This window comes from Xenia sp. Carnegie-2017, unplaced genomic scaffold (genome assembly GCF_021976095.1).
Source record: "Xenia sp. Carnegie-2017 unplaced genomic scaffold, XeniaSp_v1 HiC_scaffold_23, whole genome shotgun sequence".
In the NCBI taxonomy this organism is placed as follows: domain Eukaryota; kingdom Metazoa; phylum Cnidaria; class Anthozoa; order Malacalcyonacea; family Xeniidae; genus Xenia; species Xenia sp. Carnegie-2017.
This window is the reverse complement of record NW_025813486.1, coordinates 12,818,278-12,843,407: the sequence shown is the minus strand read 5'-3', so window position 1 is coordinate 12,843,407 and position 25,130 is coordinate 12,818,278. Positions and strand designations below refer to the sequence as shown.

Here is a 25,130-nt window from a genome sequence, read left to right as displayed (position 1 = left end):
ATAAACACAAGTATCAATGAATATTTTATTATTTACCAAATCTACAGTTGGTGAACGCAGAGGAGGAAACGAAAGAATGTTTTCGTTTACAAAGAGTGGCTGTGCTTTGTTGGTGGTGTTTTTTATGTTTCGTGGAAGTTCCGAGACAGTAGAAGAATTTTCATTGCTTTATTTGAAACAGTTGGGCTACGATTCATTTTATGTTGGTTTGATGCCTCTGTTTGGTCTATTTACACAGTTGACTGGTGTTCCTGTTTGTGCATATTTATCTGATAAATTTCGAATCCGCAAATTTGCTTTGATTCTGGCTGTTTTTACCAGCAATATTGATGTATATGATTCCTCTAGCGACAGGTTTACCGTGTGAACTATCAACACAGATAGACGATAGGTTAAATTTTCCAAGCCAAACCTTGACGAAATTTATAAACAAATCAGTTACACGTGAGAGAATTACAAAGTAGAATGTTCAGCAATTTGACCGTCAATAATTTGCCTGCTGGAAATAAAACTTATGTGTTCGAAGACAAAAGTGGAAAGAAATATGATAGCCAGAAAATTTTATATTTTCTGTTACTCTGTACGGTGAATGGAATGTTTGAGCTTTGTAGAAGGCTGACAGTTGGATTAGTTATTGTCGCTGCAATAACTCATTTAAAAGACAAAAAATCAAAATTTACATTGTACGAAGGAAGTGGTGCAGCAGGAACTGGAATTACTCTTTGTGTTGTCTCATTTATTGCTGGGCACTTTAAATATACGAGATGCGGTGTAGAAATACCAAGTTTTTTTGTTGCATTTCCAGTAGCGGCCGCTCAGCAGTGTTTCACTTTGCTGGGCGTACTTTGGTTGAAGTTTGATTACCAAGACAAAGATGACAATGTAAATTATAAAACAGCAATATTGACATTATTGAAACCGCACTACATCTTTATTTTGTGTATTGGATTACACGTGGGTGCATGCAATGGGTTCATAACACGTTGGCAGTACTGGTACATGGACAAATTCGGTGGAAGTACGACTGTCATGGGTGTTGAGGGATTATTAAAGCAGTTAGTCCTTGCAACGTTTTGGTGTGTGGTCACTGTTCATGTCCTCAACACCTTGGGGGAATATGCTACAATGGCCGTTTCTTTATTCCTTTTCGCAATTTCGTTTGCACTACTTGCCTTGATCAAAAATCTTTGGCTCGTTATTCTTATTGATAACTTTGAACTAGCTGCTTATATATTTTTTTATTCAGCAGTTGTTCTCTATTTTTCAAACGCAGGGTCGGAAGCATTGTCGGTTTACATTCAAGGTAAGAATAATTTAGAGCTTTTAGTTCTATGAGTGATGAAAGTCTTTCATGTCATAAGTACTAAGATAATCACAAACAAGAAATAAACCTAAAATGACTATTTTAAAGAAGATAATTTTTCGTAAATTAACCTAGGTATTTAACTTTCCCTTTTTAAAGAACACCTTATTTTCCTTTATTAATGCTAGTATTATATAAAATTTTATGGTTATTTGAATGAAAATGACAATAATTAGAATGATGGCAACGCCAATCATCTGTTGTTCAACAGAGTAAAAGACCTTTCATACGTCCAAGTATGCATTATTGTTAGTCATCGTTATGCAGCATTAGGCAGTATTAAGCATTCATACATTAAATTAGGCTTGCATTAATATAATAAACAATTGATGTGTTTATTTTTACGAATGGGACTTTTAAGCTCTTTTGAGGTTCGTTCATAGTTTACCCAAACCGATTGGTAATATGAGTTTACTTTAAAGTAAATGAGTTTATTTTGATGCTTAAGTTAATGGAGACGGCTTACCACATCCCTATTCTACAGCATGCTGTAACTAGCTATAGGGAGCATAAAGAAACGCGCATGGGAAAGTCGCTATAGTCATCAGCACTTAACATTTGCCAAAATGTTAGGTGGAAATAGTTCATTGCACTTCAAATAATCCATCTGATATCAGTAGCTTAATTAGTTATTCGATAATTTTTTGCATTGGGGGCGGGGGCACAAATTTATATACGTTTGTCTTAATCCGTAGAATATAGTCAAATCCACGAGCAGACGACTGAACGAGCACACATTTCCTGTACACACAAACCAATGTCGTAAGAACCAGATAACAAATACGGCTAACCTGACGTTTACTCCTCATTTGACTCTGAAGATGAGTACCGCTAAGATTGTCGAAACGTCAGTCAACAACAACAAAAACAGTCCTTCTCAGGACTATACCAACCTGGACGATCTACATTTACAAACATGTAACGATACTCACGGGTTCAAACCATTCACTTTAATATAAAATAAATTATAAAGGAACTCGATAAGGAAAAGCTGGCATATTATATGGACCATCAATTAACCATCTTTCTACACCAATGCCCGTCGTAAATTATTGTCGTCGAGATTTCTTGACTAAAAATCTATATTGTTTTGTTTGACGTTTTTAGTTGATTTAATTGTTATCAAATTTTTTTGACGAGCACATATAGTCACTTGCTTGAAAACGTTTTTACTTTATATAACAATATTTTAAATTTTAAATAGTTTCAAGGACAAATTTGCTTTCTTTGAATACTACTAGTAGCTTTATAATGATTTTAATTCTACCCAATGATTTTTTATATGCTTTAGGTGTTGTAACTCTTGTTATCAATGGCGTTGGAAAAGACGTTGGCTCAATTTTGACTGGATATTTTTTTAAAGCATGTGGCATCAGGACAACTCTTTATGGATATTCAGTCATCTCTCTCATTTTGCTGACAGTCTTTGCATTGTTCGCTCTCACACAGAACAATGCGCAAGACTACAAAAGCTAGAAGCAGAAGATAGAATTAAAGATGTTCGGAGTAGAGATAAGCCTCAAAAGTGAATGAAGCCACCATGTGGAGTGTTAAAGTCCTGCTAAAGTTTCAATATGCAAATCTAGGAGCGGTTTTATTCTTTTTATCTCTTTGTTGCATGACGTAGATCACATGAAATGCTTTGTTTTAATTTATTCTATCAAAGCATGTATTGAGTTTCTAAGAAGTTTTAAAAGTTATTTTGAATGGAAAACAAACTTCAAGTGTCTTCTATTTACAGCAATTTTCTCCAGAAATTTAGATTTTCCACTATAATGTCTTTTGCTTAAATCGTGTATAATTATAGACTTAAATAATTTGATCCACAAACATATGTTTTCACAAACAGAATACTGACGGTATATAATTAAGAAAATTGCACAAAACAGTTTAAATAAAATTTGTTGCAAAATTGTTAGAGTTTTCAATGTTAAAAAACTATCATTGTGTTTATTATTGAGCTATTTTTTGCTTTTTGTGTAATTTACTTCGCGTAAGATTGTTAGCAGTGTTGCATAGCCACCCTGCAAGTTTTATTATGCTGCATAAGCTTCCGCGAGCATTTTAAAATTCATTTCTTTAAGAATGCATTGTCTTCACAGTGAAGAAAAAGAGAAAAAACTACCATAGCATGACCAAGTTAACATGCTGACTACACCATGTAGTGATGTTGTACTACGTACCTATGATACACAAGATTCTTCAAACTTCGTTTCTCAAACTTTGCATGTTCATATAGTCTCTCTTGACACAAGATGTAACCATTCGAAAATATCTTCTAGGTAATCGAAGTCACCAAAAATTGGACAACAAAAATCACAAAGCAACAAGCCAAATGTTAAAGTGGTTATATCACGAATTTTGCCCCCCTTTTTTATGAGCTTAATTGAAAATTTGGATTATTTGAAGAACTATGACATGTCGCTGGACTTAAACAGATAAATATAAGTTGCTTAATTTTGCCTCCAAAGTCGGGTACTATTAGCGAATTTTTTACGACGCCATATTGATACTTGTGACGTAGATAGTTCAACACGTCTGTTTCCGTCAGTATAATATTATATTATAGGAGGTGATTTTGTTGTCGTTTTTCTTGTCTTAAAAACAAATAATGACAGTATTTTCAATAAAATATTAAAAAACAAGTTGTCCGGAAAGTATGGCCTCAAATCAGTGCTCAGATAATTCGAATTCGATGTCTGAATGCGTATCTGATTCGAGCTCGGAATCCGTGGGTTATGTCGAGCATTTAAACGACTTCGCATATGACGATGAACCGCTCGCAGTAGATGGTGATGAAGTGCATACTCCAGATGATCCCGATGGAATTCTCCCTGCGACCTTAGAACAACGAAGTGATGGCGTAATTCCACTCGGTGAATGGTAAGTTGTTGTTTTCTCCTGTTTGTAATATACATAAAGTTACTTTATAAACCACAATGCTCCCACGTTTCAGGTGTAATTGTCAATTCCGTCATACCGATTTGTTAGAAGGCGCATTAGAGTACAGATGCTTTAAGGAAATAGGACCAGCTTTGCAGAAAATGACATTCGATGGCAGCATTGAGAAAATATCATGCATAACACAGCATGCCAAATTTGGGCCTTTAGTTCATGAGGCTGTCCTTGAAAACGTCGGGCCACTATTGAGAGATAGGAATGGACGTGCTTATCGCCGCCAAGCATCACAATCATGAAATATGTAAGATTGTAAATTGTATGAGAAACAATGTTATCATCAACATTGTTTCATCAACAATAATTAGTCCAACCTTTTTATTTACTTCAGGTACTTGAGAGCTGTGGCATACAGATGGTTGATGCGATGGTTTTGTGGGTCTATGGGATGGGAGAATACTCGGCCTTTAACTGCTTGTGTTTACCACTTTATTCGGAGAGCATATCCAAGTGGTAACACAAAAGGTTACATACCATCAGAGGGTGATGATGGAAAGGTCTTTTAACTTGTGCACTGTAGAGACTGTTGGCCTTCTTTGCTGAGTTTAGAATGGTCGGGAAATATGCCTAGATGAAAACCAAATAGGAGATACATGGATGTACTATATGGTAAAGAAAATCTTTTCTTCAATGTCAGTCTGGGAAAAAAGACAAAAGAAAAATTATATGGAATTAAATCATAGCATAAATGTAAAAATGGAAAATAGCAAGCCACATGAACTTATCTTATAAGGTCTTCACACTTGAGTGCACTGCATCCGCAAAGGGCATGTTCAGCATTAAACTACAGTAAAAAAAATTATTCATGAAAATTAATTAGTTGCACAATCGAGTGAGATAGTCATCTTCAATCTGACAAGTATACATACCATTCAATGTTATATTAATACTGTAATCATCAGGAAAGGTGCGTATATCAGTGCCCAGATAGGGAGGCTAGAGGGTACTATCACTTGCCTAAGGTGAACCCTCAGGCTGGTGGTGGGAAGGAGGTGCCTTACTTCTCCATTCCAGACAGGCTCCAAGCAATGTCTGACCACTGCCCTATCATCTACCAACTTCAATTTATTCTTTTCAGTGGAGCATTGACCTCGAGGATGTCCTTTTATTGGAGCTTTGCATTTAGTACATTTTTATACCAGTTTAAAGTCTTTTGTAAAGATGTAAGTTTTTTCTTAAGACGATGGCACGATTTACATGGAGACTGGGATTCACAAGGATCTTCACCAACTGCATGTAGTTCTTCTTCAAATGGCGAATCGTTTGCTTCCCCAGTGCATACTTCAACATGCTCAGCTCCATCACTAGTAGATGGTACTTCCTCATCGAGAGAACATGTTTCCTTCAGCGATGGCTTATGGAGAGTATGTCGAATAATCTACAAAACTTATATCGAATTTATATGACAAAAGAAAAATTAACATAAACAAGCGTAAATTTGCTTGTCTGCGCTTTCGATCGGTTATTTCGTCCTGTAATGGTTCAGGAATCCCAGCCACGTCAATGGTTGGGATAGCATCTTTCTTCAACCTTCTTTTGAGCTTGACTTGCACGCTCAAATTAAGGTCAAAACAAGAATCTTCAAAATGCGCAGAACACAGACACGAGGTAGAGGAAGCCTCAAAACCCGGTCTATGTTTACGCACAAAATTTACCCATTTTCTATGTCTTTGCGGCTCTGTTTCTTTTTTAGGAAACAGACGCATCGACATTCCTTCTGTTTTTGAATCATTGGCGCAACTAATTTGATTAGGTCCGCCAGCAACACAGCGTTTTCCTCCGCGTTTCTTATTAAGATTACTGGTAGAATACGCCATGTTGATATATGTGTTCAACTTTCTACGTCACAAGTCATTAGCATACCGATCAAAAGTTCGCAAAAATGCTGAAAATCGTGACTTTGAACGTCCGTAAAATCACTTTCACCAATCCAATTTCAATTATAACTGCAGATTTAAAATCACTGAAACAAGGTCTTTCAATTTAGCTAATAAAAAAGGGGGGGCTAAAATTCGTAATATAACCACTTTAAGTTGAACCGCACTATATTTCGCCTGAAGACGCCACTATATTGGGATTGGACTTTATAAAAGATGTTGGTTTGTGATAAACAAATAATTTGTGTCAAACTCATTATGCTTGCATTCAATCGTTTTTTTTGGGACCTATAAAAATGCTTGGCCTGAAAGCAGTGGCGTATCAAGCCCGCAAATTTTGTCTTGCTTATTAAATTTTAGATCATTATCATTATTCATCTCTTTAGAAATCTTTTGTTTTCACAGCGAGTGAACACAGAAAATTTACATAACACGACCACAGTAAAGAAACATAAAGTAGTCTCACTCCACAGAGGGAATTGGTGCTGCATATTTAATTAGATCACTGCCTGCGGCTAGCAATCTCTGCCCTCCTATTAGCCCATAAAAGCAATGGACTGGCTGCCACTATTCTAATCACTTGCGTAATAAGATATGCGCTACACAAAAAGTTCTATAGAGTGGGAGTCTATAGTGTGGCACGACCAAACTTGCGGACTGACTATGAGGCTAATTAAGAAGCTAAAGACAATAATGGGAAGTGCAAAAAGTGGAAGTAATATAAGTGCAAGTAAATTTTTTTTTATAAACTGACTTGAACATTACAGGCTATAGACTTGGATGTAGGGGAAGAGCAGTAAACTGTAAAAAAGCTACAATGAACGCAAAGTTATTGGAGAACTTGAACGATTCGACTTAGAAAGTGAAGTAAACTATGCCCAAAAGTTAATGAATTTATGTCATTCAGGCAGCGTCATTTATAGTTTTGAGTCAATTCCTAACGATGATGAATTGTGTTTTCAAACATAAACTTTAGTAGTACCTCTGTTTACATGCACAGAAGACGCTAAATAAGTTTTACTTGTATTCGTTCCTATACATTGATATGACCTAATTATTAAAAATGCTATATATTCTAAAGCAGACTTGTCATTGCTGGTGTAGCGTAACAAGAGCTTTAAACTTTTAATGCTGTCATAAATAAGTATAAACTTGATATTGTCGTAACTTGACCTTTTGTGGCTTTATCAATAAATACGTGACCTTGGTCTGTTCTCTTAATAAAATTGAAATTTATAGTCGGGACGGTGACAGTTCTAATCTTTTATCATTTCTCAATTCAGCTTGAACAATGACTCAAAAACGGCTGATATTGGCTTTGCGATCAAAGCCCGTTTTCAATGTGATCATCAAATCTTCGATATTCGAAAAAACAGCTGATTTTGGCTCCGAAAAATGGATACGTGGTTGGATGATCAGGAATGTAGTTTGGTGAAACGATAGAAATATGCTCTATACAATTAAATTTTGCCTTTGGCAATGGCTGACAGTTATTATTTTGGATATGAACAGGAGTAGAGAGATACAACGACTCAACACGCTAAGACAAATGTTCATACAATGAATTAAAACAAAAATAAAGCCGAAATAAGAATTTTATTTTTATTTTATTAATTAACAAAACATCAATCATCAAATGTTGCTCTTGACATTCCTTTATGGATATTACTAAATCTTAATATATAGAAAGGGTAAAGATAAAACACGGAATTCGAAGCGAAATGCGGAATCGGAATGCGACAGCGGAACGCGATGGGGGATAAAACGCGGTATTGAGAAAAAATTCAAATAACCTCCGTTTTCGGCAGCCCTAGATAAAACACTTGTACGTTATTGGTCTTTCACAATATTAACCACATGCACAATACATTTGAAAATATATTTTTAAAGTATTCTTATTAATTAGCCCTTTCACAGAGAGTGACATAGTCCTTATAACTTGTGTTTTGGTTTACTTATGTAGCCATCCTTGGTATACCTAAACCTTTGACACCAGCAAGTAGAGATATGACAGTTAACTTAAAAATCATATTTCATGTTCAATGTCTATCTTACAATGTTGAAAACTACTTCTATTTAGTACAATATGAAACGTATTCCAAATAAAAAGTTCATGTTTAACTCAATATTTGAGATGGAAAGAAGACAACTTTTTAATAGTCAAATTTCGAATTAATTACAAATTCATCACAAGACTATATTTACAAGGTAACTGAGGCTCATTTTGTATGTGTGTGTTACATCATTTCAGTGGAAGTGTGGAAGTGTGGAAATTGATTTGATGAATTATTGTGTGGCTGTGAAATCAAATAGTTACATTTCTATGTTGGCTTTAGGCACATTATTTAAGTTCTGAATGGCACGATTTAATAAAGGTGCCTCTATTAGTAAAGGAAAAGTCAAATTCTAATTAAGTTTGTGTTCGTGTAAAGTATTTGGCAGTTGTTAAGTAAGAGATAGATAATGTTTGAAATGCGACTTTTACTATTGGAAGCACTCTTTTATTAAATCATACGAGGCAGAACTCACTAATGGGCTTAAAGCCAGCAAAGAACTGTCACTATTTGATTTCATAGCCACACAATCAGCCTCAGTTATCAGTTAGCTTGTAAATAGAGTGAGATAATAAATTTGTAGTGAATTCGAAGTATAACTATTAAAATGGGATATAAAAACTTTTATTGCAGACATGTTTCGGCAAACTTATGCCATCATCAGTGCGAATGAATGTGTTACAAAATGTGATACAATATACCTTATTTAATATGAAAATACGACGTTGTTATGCGTTATTATTCAGAGTTGAGTTGCTTGTTGAAGCCTTATATATATACATGCTAAACTTACTTAAAATCGTGGCCAGAGATTTGCCAGGCGGAAAGGAATTTTCAATATGAATATATAACATAAGAAAGTTATCACAATAATCAATAGAGAAGGATTTATTAATTCGTCTTTAACTTAAGACATCTTCAGATTAAAAGATGTCTTAAGTTAAAGACGAAACGTAATTAATAAATCCTTCTCTATTTGATTATTGTGATGGCTTTCTTAAAAGTATTATGTTGGGCTATTATGTTCATATTGAAAACTAAACTTACTTATTCTGCATACTAGGTATATAATTTTTATTAGTGGTAATTGTTTCCATTTTTAATAATTCGAAGTTCACGAAGAGAATAAACCATAAAAAATAACTCAACAACATTCGCTAATTTTATTCCGCGATTCATACCGAAGACCGAGTTATATCCCAAATTCTGCGTTTTATCCCCAAGTCTGTTCCACGTTTTATCCCCTAATCCGTTCCAATTCTAAATTCCGGATCAGTATTCCGCTTCACGGTTTTATCCTAACCCATATAGAAAGTCAAGTAACAGCTGAAAACATTTTGTTCAAATGTTAAGCGTGCAGATATTTTAAGCATTATAGTAAATCTAGTAAAGTAAATGGTTTGAACTCGGGAGTATCGTTACATGTTTGTAAATGTCGATCGTCCAGGTTGGTATAGTCCTGAGAAGGACTGTTTCTGTTGTTGTTAACTGACGTTTCGACAACCTTAGCGGTATTCATCTTCAGAGACAAAAAAAAAAATAAAAAAAATATTTGTAAATCTAGGCCACACAACGTGTGAATAATAATGGTTGAATTTGTTTATTGACTGAGCTTATTGCGAGCAATATTTTTAGTGAAACACCTAAATCATGTTTTTTATTTCTCAAATCAATAAGCATATCATACAAATCTATATGTGTAAACCCTCCTAACTGCCATGAACAGCAAACGTCGAAGCAAATCACGCCGTGGTTTACCGGTATAGCCTGTATAAACGCCCATTCACACTAACACTTTAAATCGATTCGAAATCAATTCGAGTCCGTATGAGGGTTAATGTGAACACTTGCAAGTGACGCGAAAACGAATTCGATCCGAACTAATTTGGGCCACTTGACAAGTTGGTCTCGAATCGGATTAGTTTAGTCTGCATGATAATTTGAACATGCAACACTAATAGAATCGGATCAATCTTGATCAATCACGTTTTAGCTTAGTAACTAAACTTTTCGTGCGGTCACACATGTCACGCGTTTCTTTTTGCTGTGTTTTCTTGCAGCAATATTTTATACTTTTACTTATTAGCGAAAAGTAACGCGATGCAACGCCTTGCATTCTTTTGAAAGTATGGCAATAGCGCAATTTCTGGCACATGAATTAAACCAACTCACAAAATTCGTTCTTATAACGTTCTTATATATTTCTATAATTCTATTGTCGCTAATTTATCATCTTTTCCTCAGCACATTACATGTAAAATTGGCAAACTTACATGAATTAATATATCAAATTTGCAAATTGAGCGCGTCTTTAGAACTTGTAAATAGAAATATTACTTTATGATTTAAAACAAACAGATTCCAAAATTCCAAGATTCCAAAATTCCAAGATTCCAAATTCTGGATTCCATGTTTTACAACTTGCCTCTTTAGAACATTTAAATAGAAATATTACTTTGTGATTTAAAAAATAGATTCCAAGATTCAAAGATTCCAAATTCCAGATTCCATGTTTTACATTTTACCATTTTTAACTGGCTCTAGCTATAGCCCCAATTCTTGTTTCCGACGATTGACGATTTATTTTTTTCGTGAAAATCGGGCGTAAAGCCAAATGATTATAATTAGAAAAAACGTCAAATTGATTCGGCAAGTAACGACAACACAGCATGCATGTGCTCATAACGCAAGGTCTGATTGATGATCACAGTTGAAAAGTAGAATCGTATTTCAGTCAATTGCAACCACATCCAAAACACGCAGGAACAAAATTGGCTGCTATATCTTTGAGCTCAGGTAAAATGTAATTACACCATTTTTATTGCCAATATTAACTTGATGTATTTGTTTTGTTTGGTAAAAGATACTTTTTGTGCTGTGAAGTGTGCTGTATATAAAGCGATAAAATATTGTTTACCGGAAAATGTGGAATAAAGTTGCAACTGCAAGTGCACTAAATACTTTAAAATGCTGGTGGGCTTTACGACATGGGTTTTCATCTTCTAACGTTTATCTTTACACTAGAAAATTATATTGATTTATTAGCTTTTGGTCAGAGAAAGAGAAACATATCATACGTTATTAAAGCAAACACAATTTGTGTAGTAAATACTATCATTTGTGATTGTAAAGTCGTTGCTAATGTAATAATTTTATTATTCCAATTTTTTAAATGAGAATAATGGGTTCATTATACTTATTGCAAAACACAGTGTGCTTATTTCCTGTTGCATTGAATGAAGCTTTGCAAATCGCATTGTAATAAAGTTTCAAAATTATGGAATATCATTGTAGTCATGATATTTGAGTAGCCTTGTTTTACTTGATGGTCTCAAATTTCATTTTATTAAAGCAGTATTAAACATGAGGATTTTTTATAGTGCTACCAATATGAATATATACGAGCAACAAGATCTAATGTTTCCCAAACGACATTAGTTTTGCGCATGATATAATAGAGACCTTAAGATTTCACAACGCGCGTGATAACGACGTGAGTTGGCTCGCAAGGCCTGGTGCGAATGCGTCCGCGTGTCATTGTTAGTTAAGTCATTAAGATTGGATTTCTTTTGCGACGCGAACTTGTGAGTTCACTGCTTATACTTTTAAAAATGGCCTCTTTCAAAAAGCAAGAAATGCTATAGCTGTTGCGTATGACACCGCTTTGATAAACGAAGAAGAATTTGCACTTTTGTATGATGTTTTTCGTTAAAGAATCCAGAATTAAAACATGGCGACTTTTCATCTTTTAATTTGGAGGAAATTGATGAAGTTACATGTGCTGTAGACTTTCGTTTTGAGAAACACGAAATTCCTTGCTGGCTGAAGCGTTAGGAGTTTCGTCATCGTTTCAAATGTGAACAAGAACAGTTTGTCTGGAAGCTCTCTGCCTTGTTCTTCGTTGGTTTGCTTATCCATGTAGATACAGTGATCTAGTACTGCAGTTTGGAAGGTCTGTTCCAGAACTCAGCATGATGATGTTGACTACATTTTTGAGATGTATGGGCCAAAAAAACCTGTTGGAATCACCAATTGCTCAGCCCAGAACATCTGAAGATTTATGCTGAAACCGTCCATCAAAAAGGAGCAGCTCTTGATAATTGCTTTGGTTTCATTGATGGGACAGTAAGGCAGATTTGTAGGCCAGGTGAAATGCAGCGAATAGTGTACAATGGTCACAATAGGGTCAATCAGTTACACTTCCAAATGGAATAATTGCAAACATGTTTGGACCAATAGGTAAATGCAATGTCAAGGGCAAATTCTGTTTGAAAACAAACTGAGTTATTTTTCTTTTATAAGGAAGAAGGCATGATTCTGCCATGCTGGATGAGTCAGGACTTCTGAATGACCTTGAAAAGTTGGCTCATTGGAATGGAAAACCTATGTGCCTTTATGGAAATCCTGCATATCCTCTGCGCATTCCCTTGCAAGCACCATACCAAAACCTACCACTAACCATGCCAATGGAAGAATTTAATAAATTGATGAGTGCTGTGAGAATATCAGTGGAGTGGTTTTTGGTGACATAAACTAATTTAAATCCCTTGATTTTAAGAAGAATCTAAAAATTAGCTTAAGTTCTGTGTGCAAAATGTATATAGTTGCATCACTGCTCAGAAATGCTCTAACATGTCTTCAATGAAATATGACAAGTAACTTTTTCAGTTGGAGACACCCTCTCTTCAAAAATATTTCTCATAATTTTTCTGAATGTTTGTATTTCTTGTTTCTCATACATTGTAATTACAAATTATATTTTTTGTCTGCAATTTTTGGTAAAAAAACATGATTAGTTTATTTGTCAGTAACTTTTGATAAAAGAGCTACTAGGGCTTGTGATTGTTGTTGCTGTTGTTGAACCAGTAACATTTGATTTGTTTGAATTTGCTAGTTTTGTTGCCTTTGCAATTCAATTACGTTTTGCAGCAACTGATTTTGTTTCTCCACGAGTTGCTGTTGACTTTCTCTCTCATTTGTGATTGTAGCCTTTGTATTTCTATTCTCTTTCTTATCAATGTTAAGCTTTCCTCTCTTAATTTTCTTTCCCCCTTTTCTTTTAGAAACTCTAAAGTAGAATCTCCTCCTTTCCTAACTTTTTCTAGTACCGCCTTCTTCGCTTTCCTTTCGCTTTCTGGTTTCGAATAGGTTTTCTATAGCCTTTCTTCTTATCTCCTCTGCTTCTTCTTTGTCTGCATTATTTTTCTTCTTTCTACAGCTGTAGCCTCAGCAACAACAACATCACTAGCTTTTTCTCTAGCATGAAACGTCTTGACACAACAACTTCTCTGCACAGTTCGACATCATGCTTTGTTGTCCACTTCATAACAAAACTGATTCTAAAACAATTTAGAAATATATAGTAGCCAAAATTGATATATGAGTACCCGTTGCATAGTATTTTTATGCAAACATAAAAGGGGATCAAAAACCGTTATTACAAAGTAAGAAAAATTTGAAAGCCACAGGATGATAATTTAGCTAAACAATTAATTTAACTCACGGTGAATTTCGTGGTGTCTTGATGAGCAATCACTTGATGCTGATGAAAACTGTTGTTCTGCCATTTTCATGCCTTGCTAAAAGCAAGAATGTAAAAATATTTTACTCACAGATAAATATCAACACATCAATCACATACCACATTGCATAGACAATTGTACTAGGTGAATTAAAAGCTCAAATACTTGCTTCAAAACTTTTTTTCTGAAAAATTCCACCTTCGATGTAGGACAACGTGGGATTAAGAAAAGTGACCGCGTTGTAGAAGCGCGACAAAATTCAACAACGCACGAACATGCGCATTGGTGTAAAATTCATTTACGCTCGCGTTGTAGCTGAGCTCCTCGTTAAATCTTAAGGTCACTAATATCGATTTCTATGGATCAGTTTGGATATTATTTTTGATAAACCATGAGATCACATTACCATAATGATGACTGCTAACCGAGATCTTGAAATTGCAAGCAAAAATTAGACAAACTCATTATTGGTGTAAACCACGATTTTTAACTCGATGCCTTGTGTATAATTCGTTGATTGAAAAGCTTTGGCTGCGCTGTTCAGTATATTATGACACCACACTAATTCACTAACAATATTTCTTTATTCAGGTAAAGCAACATTTAGCCAGACATGAAAACGGCAACAGATGACCTCATAAATGCTTTGGGAAATCCAGGAAAATTTCAAGTACTTTTGTATCTTTATCTCGCAACAAATTGGACTTATTGTTCTTGGAATCATCTTGGGATGGCTTTTCTTGCAGCAAAGACTGATTATTCGTGTAAAATTGATAACAACTCTAACGCCACTCCACTGGCTTCTCTTCCGTTTTTGGAGAACGGGAAGCGGCAGTATGATCGATGCCATGTTTATGGCGGCTTTAATTCAACTGAAAAAATACCCTGTCCAAATGGCTGGATATATAAGCTACCAGACCGCGAAAGCACAATAATATCAGAGGTATATTTAGGGTATACTTGCAACTTGAAATCATTTTACATTCATATGCATTGAAATCGGTAAAAATACATGTAGGCCACAACTTCGTTAAAATATACTGTTATTGTAAAACTTTTGATCTGATACAAATTTTTACAACATGCAAATAAATATTGGCGTTGTCAACTTTGGGATTTTATCCAAAGATCTCGGGCTTTTATGAAAAATGCTGGGATTCTTTTACGATTTTTATTATAAAAAGTAGTTTTGGAGATTTTTATTTTTAAGTTCAAGAATTAAGATTTAATTACTAGCTTTTTGCGACAATTGATTTTTTTCTGCACGTTTTGATAATAATAAGCACTACAAAAATATAGTTTTGAATTTCAACATTGGTTCAAATGGTAAAGAAGTGGCGTAGCCTATAGATAGAAACAAAACTCTGAAATATATAACCAGGCGCAGATCCAGCTGAAACCCTGACACTATCGCACTTCAAAATTACGGATGTTCGGGGGAGGGGGTACGGTAAATATTTCTTTACAAAAATATTTTAGTTGGAGAATCGGAAATGTTGTTACTTCTGTAAGCCTCAATAAGTTTTAAAGTCCAAAACAAGAGAATCGCATCACAGCAAAACTTACATACGGACTGCCATTAAGATAATCTCTTGGATAAATGCAAAGTGTATCTAAACATTTAGAGAAGTAATCCAAATTTTCCTACAGTATCATATAACAAGATTAAGTAGGTAGTAGACTAAGCACAATGAATTATTGTGGACTGAGACAAGTGTGAATATCAAGGATATAATTGAAAATGTATAATTTATCCACTTTTATTAAAACTGCAGTAATTTTTATAGAAATTTATAATAACATTCAAAGGAGTCAGGAGTTAGCTGCATCATTTATGTCACAGGCGAAGGGAATTTTAAGTGAACTGGACACTCTAGTTGCTTGTACTGAATGATATAATAATAAGTCGAATTTAACTTGTAATCTTGGACAGTTCAAGACTTATGAGGTATCTGAAGTGCGCATACAGACTCCCTTTCCAGGAAAATGTAACAGAACATGCACTGAATAGACCATTCACACTAGCTAAGGTACAAAAAAGCATTTAGTATTTGGGCCTGAATTTCTATTTTGTGAATATTTTGTTATTATTTGTAAATAAATGTTTGAGTAGAATGTCAGCTTCCCTGCGCTGCAAAGTAACTTTGTCCTTATCTTTGAAAAAAAAAACAACTCAAATTATACTATACCTGGAAAAGAATTTTCCTTGAGTGAGATTTAACAAAATAGCTACCTGAAGATATTTCCTTTCCAAAATGCCCTTTTCTTTTTTTGCATGTTCTTAAAATGTTTTACAAAATGACTACTATTTGACTAAAAAAATCATAATAATATTCAACAGGATAACCAAAATCAATGCTGTAAATTTGGTTATGAAAAAATTGAGCATTGACAATCATAGTTATATTATTAATATTACAGGCAGCTGAATTTGAGACCATAAGTCATGGAGTTGTTTAGACGAGCAACAAAGTATGACTCTGAGGATTTGATTGACATAATGATTCATGACAACATGAATATTTTGGTTCGTCCCCTTCAACTAGGGGCCAGTTATTTAAATAGCAGCTTCATTAGCAGTAGGTTAACATATAATGCAATGAAACCTCTGCATGAAGTTCGTTGGCATGAAGAAGTGTGGAGGTAAATTGCAGGTAGAATACAGTATAGATAAAAACACTATGAATTTAAATTTTAATGAAAGATTAGTCACAACATAGGACTTAATAATAAAGCAAAATATTTCATTTCACATTCAACAATAAATTAATGAGCAGAACACTGTTTCCAAATAATAACAATTTTAGAAAAAGTTTATGTATTACAAACATTGCACATGCTACTAGATGGATATAGAAAAAAATTGCCAATTGGTACTTATATTGATTGTTCGCCGTGGATATTCATCTGACATCAGAACTCAATGTTCAAACGCTATTCTTCCGACATAACTATTTATGTCTTAAAAACTTAAATAAACCTGACCCAAACCCAAACCCTGACCCTAACCCTTACCCTTACCATAATCATTGTTATATTTTTATGTTTTGGTTGAAAAAAATGAAAGATTAAGTCGATTTTGAGAACGACAAAATTATTGAATAATTCGACCAAATCTGATCTGTAGGGGTGGGTTTCGAACTCGTATAACTAGGCTTCATTCACATTGCTCTTACCACTAAACTTCACAAACATCGATAAGCGTGTCAAAAAGCATGTAAAAAGTAATTTTATAAAATAGGCAACATGTATACGCGAAAAGTAAAACTAGATGTCGGATGAATATACACGACGTTTAATTTTTTAGTCCCAGCTGTAAAAGCAAATTTAATATATGCGGTTTAAACATTCTTACCAAACAGGGACATTACGTCTGGATCTTTCAAAATTTCAATAAGAGCTGTAGTTTATAAGTTTCTGATGTTTGCAGTATGATATCACTAATGGAGCTTGTACAGCATAGCCTTTCTTCGCTGGTTATTTCCTCCTCTCAATCACATTGTTGATATAAGAGACACTAAAATATTTTTGCTTAAAACTTCTATTTGAAATTAGAAAGTTTCCCATGACTTTCCAATAACGCCAATCTTTTTCCATTCTTCTATCAAACAGTGAACAGAAGTAGCAATAGCTTTTGGGTTGTGATTTTATAATCTGGTGAAGTAGATGAGTATCGAGGATTTGAAGTTTATTGTTGATCACTTGCATTACGCAATCAAAATGCATCGACCGTGGCTCACGGTGGCTCACATGACTATATATCGCCCTGTGATTGGTTTGCATCCCAGCACCGTGACTGAAGATTACTATATTTAGCGTTTAACTGCATAGTTTTACTAATAAGCAAGATGTTTATTTTTGTGTTTTTGTGCTTTTTTCAAAAACCATATTAAAAAGACAGCAAATTATGAAAAATAAAGTCTAATTATTTCATTAAAGACACATTTTTGGTCAATTTTGCTGTATTTCAAGTATTTACAGCAAAATTACTCATCTTATTCATAAAATGTAATCTCAAAAGTTTGAAAATTCTGATCGTGGCTAGAGCCACTTTCGCCACGGTCCGGATCCGCGCCTGTATAATAACGATCTATGTTTAGAGTTTAGTCTCTCACACCGGTAGCCCTGGAACAAAAGAGAGAAAGTTGGTATTTTTAAAGAATCGTTTGCAATTACAGTTGGCAGTTCTTGGATTTTGTACATTTTACAAAAGTAGTTCACTTGAGAACGTTTAACTGCGGAATCAATATCCCGATTTATTTTCTTGCTTCTCTCTCAAACAACACATATGATAAACTTGCCTTATCATGTTATTAAAACGGTATGTACTTTTGTAGGTTACTATTCTTTTCTTTTCTTTTCAGTGGGATCTGGTCTGTGGTAATGCTTACAAAGCAAGCCTCTCAATAACATTGTATTTTGTTGGAGTAATGTTGGGTAGTTTGACTTTTGGTTTGCTTTCTGACAAGTTTGGAAGAAGACCAGTTTTTCTATGCACAATGACAACTCCGTTTTTTGTTGGTTTGCCACTTTTATTTACGAAGAACTTTGCTGTTTTTGTTGCTCTGCGGTTGCTATTAGGATTTCTTATCCAGGTAAGATTTTAATTGCATGGTTGCAATACAGATATATGTTTTAAACATGGTATAACTAAATTTAGTCATGCAGACGAAATTGAGACGCAGTCGGATATTTAGGTAAACTAGGGGGCACGGGCGTCAATCCTGCGATAATTGGGAGGAAACATATTCATATATTCTGTCATTATAGGGGTTTTATAGCATTTTATTCAATTGTAATGAGTAATTTCCATTTAGAGAGTTTGCTGTTCTCCTCCTTTTACTCAAATATACAAAAACTATTGAATGAAATTGAGCTTGCTAACTTTCTGAGAAATAGATAACCATATGGAACATTTTATGTTATAGAATAACTGGATTTTGTAACTAATATGTTAATAAAGTAAATGGTTTGAACCCGGAAGTATCGTTACATGTTTGTAAATGTAGATCGTCCAGGTTGGTATAGTCCTGAGAAATACTGTTTTTTTTGTTGTTGACTTACTTTTGCTGTTGATTAGTCAAAAACAACAAAAAGAGTCTTTCTCAGGACTATACCAACCTGGACGATCTACATTTACAAACATGTAATATGTTAATTTAGATTCAAAAGTTACATTTTACTTATTTTGTCACATTTTATTCAGTGTAATCATCATAAATGGACTGCTCACTATATACATGGCATAATCAAAATTAATGAAATATTTCACAAGCTTACCGCTAAATATTTAGCTTATGTCTATTGTTTAATTTTGATCCCAAACTCTTATTTTTCGCTTTGTTTCGAGTCACTTACTCATGTAAAGAATTGTGCGATGACATTTTTGGGCGCACGTGTTCTATCGAACTATGTTCTGCTGTCAAATTACATAGAAGTTCAGTATAGTTTTGATAGAACAAATAGCACTCATTTTGCTCTTAAACTATAAGTCATATACGTCTTGAGTCTCCAGTAAGCGCGTGGGAAGTTTATGAAATTGAAAGTATCAATCAATACATTTATCAAAAAAAAAGATTGCATTTGTTTTTGATTAATTTTAGATTGGTATTGAATTTAGTAAGAAAAAATCAAGATAAGCATGTCAAGCCTCGTGTTTTTTTGACAGATTGTTTTTAATATTTCAGTAATGAATTATTAAATTTTTGCGCAGGGTGTACAAATTGTGAGTTTTACGAGAATGATTGAAATAACCTCAACTCGGTATCGTACATACAGTGGATTTGGTGTTGGATTTCCGTGGGCCATAGGAATGATGTTGTTTTCATTATTTTCGTATCTAATTAAAGATTGGCGTTACATACAATTGCTTTCTACAACAGTGTGTCTCCTTCAAATTGGCCAATTTTGGTATGTATACTGCAGAAGGCTGTAACAAAGCTCATTTTTCATTTAAAATGTCATTATCATTAATTTGATACGAAATAGAACGTTTGAAAACCTTATAACTTGAGCTCATTTTCCATCTTTTTACACTGATCATGTAAGATGAATTAGATTTAAATCATTTATCATCATCATGTGCAAAAATTTCTCTTAGGTTTTTACCTGAGTCAATTCGTTGGTTGTTGATAAATCAATGTTTTGACAAAGCAGAAAACGTTGTTCACAAAATAAGTAAATTTAACAATATTCCTGTGCCAACGACACTTATGCAAGGGACCATAAATGAAGTAAAAGATAAACAACAATCAGAAGATGAAACTGAACAACAAAAAATTACATTTGTTTTTAACTTGCTCAAGTCCAATGTTCTACGAAGACGAACTTTGATATTGATGGTTGTGTGGTAAGCATTTTAACTCACAATAATTTTAAAGTCTTTTACATTTTATGACAATGTCTTGTGTTATGTTTTTTGTGAAAATTCTTCTTCTAAATAATTACTTTATGAATTCGGATGGAAGTACAGGGAAATGTTTGCGCATTTCAAACCCATGCAGGACATGAAAATTCATTCAGGAATAGCAATATCTAAGGCCAGTGTCAAAGCATCGAAATTTATATGTAGATTTAATTCGTAGTTATCTTTTGTTTTCAATGGATTGTGCATATTACGTTCGACGTTTAAATTTTGATTAAAAATTTAATAACTTTCTTAATTTGGCAGCTATATTTTTTAAGCCTATACTCGTGTTTTAGTCGTTTCTTTTTTTTGTTATCGTTTGCAAGTGCATAATAATAATTTCACCCTATGTCACTTATTTTGGCATTTTTCAAATAAATGACATAAAGTGATATTATTATTGTGTATTTGCAGTAACATACACGAGATACTGTTGCTTCAATTTTACGCTTTGTTTACTTTGTTTATGAGTTTCAAATTCGTTTGATACTTAAATTATGTGTTTCACAAGGAGTTTAACACATGAATATTAAGTCATCTATGCTGTTATTATCTATACTCAGGTTTTCCACCTCTCTTGGTTACTACGGTCTCACTCTTAATATCTCTAATCTGGCGGGAAGTAAATACCTCAATTACTTTATCAGCGCTGTACTGGAGATTTTCATCGTCATCGTCACGATCAGTATATCTAAACGGTAAATATTTGTAAGCATGTATACTTTTATTTTAAAATATCCAAAGTAAGCCATAAAAGTATAAAAAAATTGCAAATGTTTAGAAATTTGCATCAATTGTTTAATGAAATCAACATTTCAAGCTAAGGAGTATAATTACCTTTTTTCTAAGTTTCGGACGACGTCGCCCACTCTCTGTTTACTGTCTAATTGGAGGCATTCTACTTATTATTGCTGGAGTGATACCAAAATCAAATTGTAAGTGACGTTTACCTTAAAAAGTTATGACTTTAGTTTTGATTATCCATGGATAAAATTAAAGTAAAGTAGTGTCAAAAAATTGTTGAGAAGAGAAATATTAAATATATAAGCAACAAGGTAAGAAAATTCTAAAAAATAAGGTAGGACAAATGGTGTCAAAGATACGGTTTAGATTTTTGAAAAGTTAGATTGCGATATTTTTCAAATATCAATTTCATCTAAAAAGTTTTTTTAAATCAACCTCCTCAAATTAACTAAAAAACATGCTGTTGAGGCATTATTTTGAGTGTTTTAGCTAAATGACAGCATTCTTGAAATAAATGCGAAAAAAAGTCAAACAACAGAAATCCAAAGGAGAAATTTATTAGAGTTTTTAATTTTAAGAAGCCAATTTCCATGAATCTACTTCTAAATAATATTTTTTTTATTATACTCTAGCAAGAATTCATGTGTTAGTGACCATCATGGCATTAATCGGAAGAATGTTTTTGACAGGAATCTTTTCCATCATATTCGTATTTACGTCAGAACTATATCCAACACCCATGAGGTTAGTAAATACTTTTACGAAATCTCACTATTAACGCAGTGTAAAGATTAGCACAATGTACTTCACGTAGCGAAAGCACTTGTTTGTCTAGATTTCATAATTTGGTAATGTGCATGTGCATGATGTTGATATAAATTATGATGTCATCGCTAAGCGGAGACTTGGTTGTGATTTTGTGGTTACAAGCAAAACTATTGGTCTGAATTACTATATCATGAACTGAGAGAGAAACCAATAGCAGTGAATTTGTGTTTCGTAAGCAATGTCTTTATTAAATTTTCAAAAAACCTGTTTTGCCACCCATCCAAAAAATTCCTGTGTGAAAAAATGTCTTGTAACGTTTCTGTAAATATAAATGTGAGTGTCATGCTCGCTATGTATAGGTAGAAATTCTCTAATACTAAGGTTAAGTGATAAAATGAAACAGCATATGTATCCTATTCTGTTTAGAAATAAAAATACTCTTTCCCAATAATAACCAAGGCGTGATTGTAAAAATTGTGATTTAATTTTTTATGACTGCCATTTGTAAATATATTTGAGTAACACATTTTTAATGTGCTGACTCTTACTCATATGACAATTTTAGAATTGTTAAAAGATTTTCTCATTATTCCAAACAAGCATCATGGATTACGTATTAATTAAGTTCACTAACTGCATGCTCTGCCGTCAAAACTATTGTGTCTTTAACTTGTCTCTGTTTCAATCTTCCCCTCCCCATTCTTCACTGTTCTTATTATCAATACAAGTGAGTAGACGTACGTGACACTTGATGAGAATTTTGCTGTTATTTACTGTGTCATTTATTTTCATAGCTATATCATTATTTTTGTTTTAAAGAATTTTTGTACGTCATTCATCATGACAAATACACTATTCAGAGTAGTGTTGTTATACTTCGTTTCAACGATATAGATTTTTAATCCCCTCCCCCCATCTCGGCTTTCATCTACAGGGAGCAACATAAGTATTTTACAGCAGTACTTTTTATTTTTGTTTAGTGATCTCCATATTAGAATGATTTGATGACAAATAGTTAAAGTCATAGTTAAATTTCCTTTAAATGTCGTTACAAGCTTTTTTATTCTTTCCTTCAAAGTACTTTTGTCTGTTTTTGTTCATTGCAAACAATTACACTCTTTCCTTACAAATAACTCTTCAATAACACGCATGGTGCGATACAATAATAGAACTTTAAAAAACTCATTTGGATGAACGGAAATGTAACATTTGTGAAAGTTTGATTAGATTAATTAATCACTGAAGATATAAAAGGCGAAATTTAGTAACCTATTTCAACAAACGAATTATTGCATATTCTTTTTGTATTAATTGTTAAATAGTCTTTGGTAAATAATGATAATAATAATAATGCGCTATGCAATTATCAAATTTGGTCAATTCCGATCATTGACAAAACAATCTATTTTTAAAAAATTTTGAATTTCACAAGCACTGCAGCATATCAACAAATTCTGCTATTATTTGCTGATTGTCAAAGTTCGTTTGGCCACTTTTTCATTGGCAGAAAGTGTGTCACGTAAAAGTAAAAAAAATAAGCCGTTTCTTTGCAATTTGCTTGAGAGTGAGATAATACGTTAATTTAGGATGAAAATAAAAAAAATCCCGTCTCTTAGGTGAAAATAAAGTGAAAATGCTACCTTACCCATACTTTGGCAAGCAGTTGACAATGTTCGAAAATGAACAGAGAAATTTTCCGAGTATTTTTTTATTTGTTGTCATTTTTTTTATTAAAAATGTACAATAAAACACTTTGTGACTGAAATCTCGAAAAACAACGTGTTTTGTCGACTATCAATTAGACACTCTAGTTCCCTCGGTTTCAGTCAATAATTATTAAATTATTATGCTTTGAAACATTTAACAAAATTTTGCATTCTCACAGAAACCTTGGTCTTGGAGTTGGAATATTCTGGGCTAGAGTTGGTAGCATTGCTGCTCCTCAAATTTTGCTTTTGGTTAGTATTTTGTGTACTCTCTTTACTTATCTAACAAGTTGGAATACCTCGATGTTAGAAAGTTTTAAGTGTTCTTAGATCACGACCGACAATAAAATTTAGTATCTGCACCGATTTTATGTTAGACGTTTTGTATTTTTATTTTTAAGGCGACTAAATAGGAAAGACTTGCATGCATTTATAATATTAGGAAAGATTTTTTCACCAATATCAATCTTTTAAAACACATCCAGGTTTTTTGGTTTTTCTGTCTGTAATTTATCATTCCTTGCACACATGTATATAATGATGATATTTAGCCATGAATATGATCAACAGCAACATAGGTAATTTTCATTGCATGATAAGCATCTTTGTAAGTGATATTTGATAAAAAAGTGCTCTCAAAAGTGCTACTAAAATTACTTTTTTAAAAACCATTGATGAATGTAACAGTAGATCTGAGGCAAATCAGATTATGTTGCTTAAATTTCTTGTTTTGCACGTATTTGCAAAGTTTTAAGAAGCCCACTTCAAACAAACTGGGCTTTTAATCTTTCGTATTTTATATATATCTACAGTCAAACTAAAAAAATAACATTTTATTATACTGCATACAAATAGTTTGAAAACAGATTTGATATATTATAAAATTTTCTTGCATCGTGTTATTTCCCGAATTCTACGGGTTATTGTAAACTGTGTAAGCTGTGGTTATTTTCTCCTTTGAATGAGGCAATGAATACATTTATGCAGGTGATTGTTCAATGGTCTCATAAGAGTGATGTTTTCTCTATTTTCAATTATTTGCAGAACAATTCCCCTGTAAAACTTGCAATCCTACTTGTAGCTATAAGGCTTTTTATATTAAACTTTTTTTTATAGAAATTTATTGTGAACACTGTTGTTAGCACGAAGATAATTTAACTTAACTTTCTCAATATTTTATTCAGGGAACTTACACCAGTGATGTGATGTCTATGTTGACGTTTGGCTGTCTCGTGTTGATATGTGGAATTCTTGTGTGCTGGTTGCCTGAAACTTTTAATGTACATTTGCCCGAGTGCATGAAGGACGCAGAAAAGCAAGTCGCTAAACGAAAGAAACAAGACAAAGCTTGTATTGAGAATGAAGAATCAAAAGACGTGGAACTCAAACCACTAAACAAAAATGCTAAGAATTAATGGCAATTGAGATAGGCCTAGCTGTTTACCAAAATATAAGCATGCATGTACCTTACATACTGTCCTCAATACAAGATTTTTTATAAAAGGCTTACAACATAATCAATAATTGTTATCTAAATTCTACTAACAAACTTTTATTTTGTAACAAAATGCTTTTGAAAACTGCTCATTGTACACTTTTATTTGCAAATTTGATCAATAGTTTTAGCACCTATAAAATGAAAACTTCCACGGGTGCAATACAGTGGTGAGTGAAGAGTAGGTCAAAGCACATTTTTACAAATGTATATTCAAATTACAATATTTTACAATTA

The 25,130-nt window shown here is 33.4% G+C and overlaps 2 protein-coding genes across 2 annotated transcripts; both read left to right on the top strand.

The window, feature by feature from the left end:
- The first annotated feature begins 47 nt into the window (after positions 1–47).
- On the top strand, positions 48–3,248 carry LOC124448656. Its single transcript, XM_046999605.1, has 2 exons — positions 48–1,303; positions 2,655–3,248. Exons 1-2 carry the CDS (start codon positions 466–468, stop codon positions 2,837–2,839), a joined length of 1,023 nt encoding a protein of 340 aa, XP_046855561.1. The 5' UTR covers positions 48–465; the 3' UTR covers positions 2,840–3,248.
- Positions 3,249–10,951: 7,703 nt separating this feature from the next.
- On the top strand, positions 10,952–25,130 carry LOC124449507 (organic cation transporter protein-like). The gene is made up of 10 exons (XM_047000437.1): positions 10,952–11,048; positions 14,366–14,717; positions 18,139–18,369; positions 19,488–19,684; positions 19,875–20,123; positions 20,744–20,878; positions 21,030–21,115; positions 21,557–21,668; positions 23,578–23,650; positions 24,583–25,130. The coding sequence occupies exons 2-10, from the start codon at positions 14,388–14,390 to the stop codon at positions 24,811–24,813; spliced, it is 1,644 nt and encodes a 547-aa protein (XP_046856393.1). The 5' UTR covers positions 10,952–11,048; positions 14,366–14,387; the 3' UTR covers positions 24,814–25,130.

Excerpts from the sequence above, each read along its gene's own strand:
- LOC124448656 (XM_046999605.1), top strand. The coding sequence starts at position 466 with ATGTTCAGCAATTTGACCGTCAATAATTTGCCTGCTGGAAATAAAACT. Across the intron at positions 1,304-2,654 it reads ATTGTCGGTTTACATTCAAG|GTGTTGTAACTCTTGTTATC; the intron begins GTAAGAATAATT and ends TATATGCTTTAG.
- LOC124449507 (XM_047000437.1), top strand. The coding sequence starts at position 14,388 with ATGAAAACGGCAACAGATGACCTCATAAATGCTTTGGGAAATCCAGGA. Across the intron at positions 14,718-18,138 it reads AAAGCACAATAATATCAGAG|TGGGATCTGGTCTGTGGTAA; the intron begins GTATATTTAGGG and ends TTTTCTTTTCAG. Across the intron at positions 20,879-21,029 it reads ACGATCAGTATATCTAAACG|TTTCGGACGACGTCGCCCAC; the intron begins GTAAATATTTGT and ends CTTTTTTCTAAG.